Genomic DNA, 6,427 nt, shown 5'->3' on the forward strand with positions numbered 1-6,427 from the left:
TGTTATATATCTAGATTTTAGCAAGGTGTTTGATAAGGTACCGCATAGGAGGCTAGTGTACAAATTGAGACTACATGGGATAGGGGTAGGTTAGTTGATTGGATTAGTGAATGGCTTTCTGATAGGAAACAGAGAGTAGTATTAAATGGGGCAATGTCTGAGTGGAAGGAAGTGGTTAGTGGGGTACCCCAAGGATCAGTGCTAGGACCTCTTCTTTTCTTGGTGTACATTAACGATTTAGATATAGGAATTAGTAGCAAAGTATCAAAGTTTGCAGATGATACTAAGATAGCATGTGCAGTACAGGGTGAAAAGGACAATTACAGAATACAACGAGACCTGGACAGGCTGATAGCATGGGCAGACAGGTGGCAGATGGAGTTTAATTCTAAAAGTGTCAGGTTATGCATTTAGGTAAAGACAACACAAACTTTAGCTATGAGATGGAGGGATGTTGGCTAGAGGCAGTAGAGGAGGAAAGGATTTAGGAGTAGTGATAGACAGGACTATGAAATTTTCAAAGCAATGTTTAGAAGCAAGAAATAGGGCAAATAGGATCCTGGGTTTTATAAATAGAAATGTTAGTTATAAAAGTAAGGAAGTGGTGCGTAGCTTATATAATTCCTATGTTAGGCCCCATTTAGAGTATTGCATACAGGCCTGGTCACCCTATTATAGGCAGGATATCAACATGTTAGAAGCAGTTCAGAGAAGAGCAACTAGGATGATACCAGCATTAAAGCGCCTGGAGTATAGAGATAGATTAAAGGAATTAAACATGTTTTCATTTGAGAGGAGATGTATAAGAGGATATGATAGAGTTATTTAAAATGTTCTCAGATACAAACTACATAGATGTGAGATCTTTCTTTACCTTAGAGGAGGGAAGTAGGACTAGAAATCATGGCAGGAAGATTAGAAAGCAAGGCTGCAGGTTAGATATAAGAAAATATTTCTTTAGTCATAGGGTGGTAGACTTCTGGAATGCATTGCCAGAGAGGGTTGTAAATAGCACTAGTTTGACAATGTTTAAAAACAGATTAGATGAGCACTTAAATTTATTAGATTTATAATTATGTATAGCGCTGCATGATAGTTTTTTATAAGAAATTTACTATAGTTAAACAAGACATGATCCCCATGTATGGGGATCACAGATTGTAGAGGAATTCGCTGCAGGACTTAGCCCTGTTAATGGGCCAAATATTTAGAATTAGTATATAATGTATTGATACTTGTAAGTGTATCTTTAAGTACTGTTGACGAGGTCGCTGTGCGACTGATACAGGATAACCTAGATGGGCCCTGGTGGCCCTTTGTTATCCTATTATTTATGTTATGTTATGTTATGTTATGTTATGTTATGTTATGACATATGAGGAGAGACTAAAGGCTATGGATCTACCAACCTTGAACCAGAGAAGGGAGAAAGGGGATCTGATACAAGTTAATAAATTGATTAACAGAATGATTAAAGTGGATAATGAGAAACTGATCCTGAGAGAAGAATATGACATTTGAAGCACAAGATCACATAATAAAAAATTGAGGAAGGGAAGATGTCTAAGAAATGTTAAGAAATATAGTTTCCTGCAAAGATATGTTGAGATGTGGAACAGTTTGAATGAAGAAGTGGTGTCAGCAACGAGTGTGCATAGTTTTAGAGAAAAGTTGGATAAGTGTAGATATGGAGACGTGGCCACACAAGCGTAAAGCCCAGGTCCTGTAAAACTACAACTAGGTAAATACACACACACACACACACACATACAGTTTCTAAAGTATGCATTAGAGTATTCATAGGTGATTACTAATTGTTTGATATTCTTTATTACAGCTGGAGGAGCTTGGGGTTGCCAGTGCTAATGGCAGCACTGTCAGCAGCAGGTAGAGCACTTCAAAGTTCTCTAAGAGTGAACATAAAGTTTCAGGAGTGCTACAACATCAGACCAATGGGAGTTTGTGAGACAGAAGAGTTCAATGTTTTTTCATGGAAGAAGAAAAAAAAAAAAAGATGGTTGTTGATTGCAATATTCTGAAAGCTTGGTTGTAATCTTGTTTAAATTGTATGCATGTTTGTACTAGTATTATGAGTTACATTCTGTGACATTGTGGTGGACAAAGTTGAGGCTGTACCCAAAATGTTTTTTATAGAGTGATTCCAATCCTAAAAGAAGGATAGTAATTTAATGATTAGCTGGTTTGATTTTGCTCTCTGATTTGCCAAACTACAGAGTGATTTAGATATTCAGTTTCAACAAATTTTTGGTGATCTACTTGACAATGGGGGCTGTTTGTGTCTGATGCTGACTTTATGTAGGTAATACCTCATATGCAAGGAGAGAGAGAGAGAGAGAGAGAGAGAGAGAGAGAGAGAGAGAGAGAGAGAGAGAGAGAGAGAGAGAGAGAGAGAGAGAGAGAGAGAGAGAGATAATTGCACTTGAAAGTACTATAGAACATATGTGCTATTTCATGCCTGAGGGAAGTTTGGAATTTGTATTTGAAGACAGTTATCATTCAGTCATCCAAGGTGGCAGATCTTTAATGATGTAAGCCATTGACTGTTTGCACTAAATACTTTAGTATAAAAATAAATAGAGAAAAGCTTGAACTTTTATATCTACAGAAGAATTCAAATATGGGATGAAAAATGTGGAGGATGTGTATGTGTTAATATATTTAGGGAGTTTGGTTTTATTTGTTAAAAGAAAGGATTAAAATAATTCAAATTTGTATTGTATTTTAGCAAAGTGAGAGCAAAAAACTACATATTATGGGTTGTTTATGTTAAGCTTATTCATGTGTTTTGTTCCTCCACTTATAAATTGACAACTTTCTCCTAAAATAAATAGAGAAAAGTCTAAATGTATTGCAGTAAAGTGAGTTACATGTTTGTTCAGTATATTGAAGAAAACAAGATTAAGCTGCTTACTCTCAACATCTAGGGAAGGAAATGCTTGATGGACTGACATTTTTCCCTCACTTGTTTGCCATTGTTGTGTAGTCAAGTAAGAAGTATGTTGGTAGTCTTTATCACAGCACTTAACGATGTGGTACACCAGGCCACTTAGGGTGTAGATAGTAAATACATATATAAAGTTACTTTGAAACAACTGTGTAATAATGCAATATTTCTTGTGACATTGAACAAGATGAATATTTATTTGCATCAGTGCCTCTTCTCTACTGGCTTATGGAATTCATGTATTTTTACAGTTTTCTCCTCTGTATCTGTGAAATACTTGATCTTGGTGACATTATTGTTGAAATATGTTATGTTAACTACTACTTACTTCTAAAACACACACACACACACACACACACACACACACACACACACACACACACACACACACACACACACACACACACACACACACACACACACAGTAATTATTTCTTATTAAATATGATAAATTAATAGAAAATTATAACACCCTTTAGTTTACATTGTTGTGTTAAGATTATTAAGATGCTATAATATAAAATTTTCATTTGATAATGAATATCAAATTCCCTGCCATCATGAGCAATTTCTATATTGTTAACCTGTTGTTTTCCTTAAGAAAGAGGGTTTATATGTGTATAGAGACTAGAGAAAATGAGCTAAATGTATTTAGCACATGTCTCCCTTATCAAATTTACAAAAAGCACTTCAGAATATTGGAAGAGTGCTGTTATAAATCTTACATATGCATGGCAGCACTATATCTGAATTTAATAATTTAAGTACAAGTTCATTAAAACATTATAAGGTGACAGTTTTCTTGACCAAGGATTTTTTATATATCTTTGTATAAGGAAGTTGCAATGACAAATTTGGTTTCTCTAAGAGTTATTTCCTATACACTCCTGCCTTGAGTCAACACATCACCTAATGGTCATTGAGAGATTGTGTTACCAACTTTTCATAAGTAATTAATGAAGAGCTTATAAGAGAATATCTGAATCTTTTGTCATGGAAATTGGAAACTATGTATGAATCATAACTAGGAGAATATATAATATATACAATGTGCCAACTCAGTCAGCACTATCTTATATTGCTGTTATTTTTAGTTTTTAGCAGCCATCCCATACCAAAATATATTTTGATATTAGTTACCATTATATTTATTGAAACACTACACTAGTACAAACTCCAGGCAGCACAAACAACCATAATGCACACAACTTTGTAGTGACTGATCAAAATATGATAGGTGTCAGTATTATAGTGAACTGGTAAAAAATCTTATGGAATATTGAAAAGAAATTCACTCTATTTTTAGATTGAGATGAGCCAATGTCAATTTTTAGACTTCATAAAACTCAAGGTGCCATAAAACAGTGTTGATGGTTCACATTATGTGCCATCAAGGAGTGTGCTTTGTGAAGTACACTTGGTTCTGGTTAGTTACTGAACTGTATGAATCTTTAGTGGTTTCTGGCACTTTTAGGTTTAGAATATTTTCTCATTATTTAACAAATATGAGTTTCCTAATTTTTGGAAAAATAGTATGATTAGGTTGACATAAATTTAGTGATTGTATATTTGGTTTGCCTAGTTTGTAAAAAAATATGCTTGTATAAGGGATTCACTCAAATTTTTTTTATATATGCATATACACATTACCACAATATTGCAATGTATGCATCTCTATCTGAACTTGTTTGCAATCAAGCATGTTAAAGAATTTTAATTTCTTCCTGAGTTATGTTATTTGCCATTGTGTTTGTTCACATAACAGTACAGCCACACTGCATATGATTTGTTGAGAGAGTAGAAGGTAGTGGGATGCCTTGTGAGTCAGAAGCAAAAACAAACATGTGCTATCTTGTATAAGTGGCCATACCAGACATGGGTATCAGGTAAGCTTGCATCTCGTATGATCACTCAAATTCAATGCCATACGTTTGTTCTCCCAGCAAGTCACATGCAATGTGTCTGTACCCTAATGGCATACTATCATCTTTATGTACAAGTGCTCAACATCACAAGACTGGCAATGAGTGGAGTTACAGAATGAAGTGCTTGACAGGCTGGTATTGTGAAGAAGTTATGTAGTGCAAACATGGTGTGACTGATTCTCGAAGTGTGTTTGTGGAGGGTGAATGATACATGAACTAAGCAGGTAATTTCCTCATTTTCAAGGACAGTTGCCATTACCATTTTATCATTACTTTATATCAGACTGTCCTTTTGTAATTCCTTCTGTGACACTGAAAAGCCTGAACAAAAAATATCAGCATTTTGTAATATACAGCTGATATGTCTAGTCTCACAATTTGACAAAACTTTGTGGTAGTGGAAGCACTGCAGTTCAATGATTATTCAACCACATCAGTTCCTTCACCTGTCATGGTTCATGCATTTGCCAGTAGTCCACGAGTCCATTGTTATGTTGTAAGTCTGTAGCATACTGTGTATATAAATGTTACTTCTGTGATTATGGTTGTCAAATCAATCAGCAGATGATAAAAAAAATAATTCTAAATGAGTTTTAGATTGAAGTGTTTCTATCCTTCATAGGGTCTGAAGTGCAGCACTGAATCTTTAGCATGTTGACTCTAGTGCATACTATGCTGCCATTGTCAGGATTTGGGAGGGAATAGTCAGAGACAATGATAGTAAATAAGATACAGAAGGGGTTGTCACTTTATTTTTATTCTTATTTTCTGTGAGCCAAAGAATATATTTTGGTATTCTCTTCATATCAGATAGGAAGAATGAAAAAGAATGAACTTTATAATAAATATTGAGCACTTTAAACTATGTGACATATAACATGACAGAAACTAATAAATATAAATAATTCATGAAATTGGATATGGTACATCACAATTGATTTTTAAAATCATTGTGTAACGTATATATATATATATATATATATATATTCACCGAAGTCCCTAAAGAGGATGACCAAGATTCAGTTAGGAAAGTAAGAAGATCACCAGTAGATCTGCCTTTACGGAAACCATACTGGCAATCAGAGAGAAGGTTGTGAGCTGATAGATGCCTCATTATCTTCCTATTAAGGATAGACTCAAAGGCTTTAGAAAGGCAGGAAATCAAAGCTATAGGGCGGTAGTTAGAAGGATTGGAGTGGTCACCTTTTTTAGGGACAGGTTGAATGTGAGCAAACTTCCAGCAAGAAGGATAAATAGAAGTAGAGACACAGATGAAAGAGTTTGACCAGGCAGTGAGCGAGTTCGGAAGCACAGTTTTTGAGAACAACAGGAGGGACTCCATCCGGACCGTAAGCCTTCCGAGAATCAAGGCCAGAGAGGGCCAGGAAAACGTCTTTATAAAGAATTTTAATTTTAGGGATGAAGTAGTCAGAGGGTGGAGGAGTAGGAGGAATATGCCCAGAATCATCCAAAGTTGAGTTGGTAGCAAAGGTTTGAGCGAAGAGTTCAGCTTTAGAAAAAGAAGAGACAGCTGTAG

At 35.2% G+C, this 6,427-nt stretch overlaps 1 protein-coding gene across 1 annotated transcript in view; it reads left to right on the top strand.

Annotated features, from left to right (window-relative positions):
- Positions 1-5,486, top strand: part of LOC123499674 (glycogen [starch] synthase-like) — a 47,848-nt gene extending 42,362 nt beyond the window's left edge. Inside the window, exon 12 of the mRNA XM_045248051.1 lies at positions 1,838-5,486. Within this exon, the coding sequence (XP_045103986.1) occupies positions 1,838-1,891 (54 nt within the window). The 3' untranslated portion in view covers positions 1,892-5,486. The remainder of the gene's footprint in view (positions 1-1,837) is intronic.
- The last annotated feature ends 941 nt before the right edge of the window (positions 5,487-6,427 follow it).

Source organism: Portunus trituberculatus, chromosome 50, assembly GCF_017591435.1.
Source record: "Portunus trituberculatus isolate SZX2019 chromosome 50, ASM1759143v1, whole genome shotgun sequence".
NCBI classification, from domain to species: domain Eukaryota; kingdom Metazoa; phylum Arthropoda; class Malacostraca; order Decapoda; family Portunidae; genus Portunus; species Portunus trituberculatus.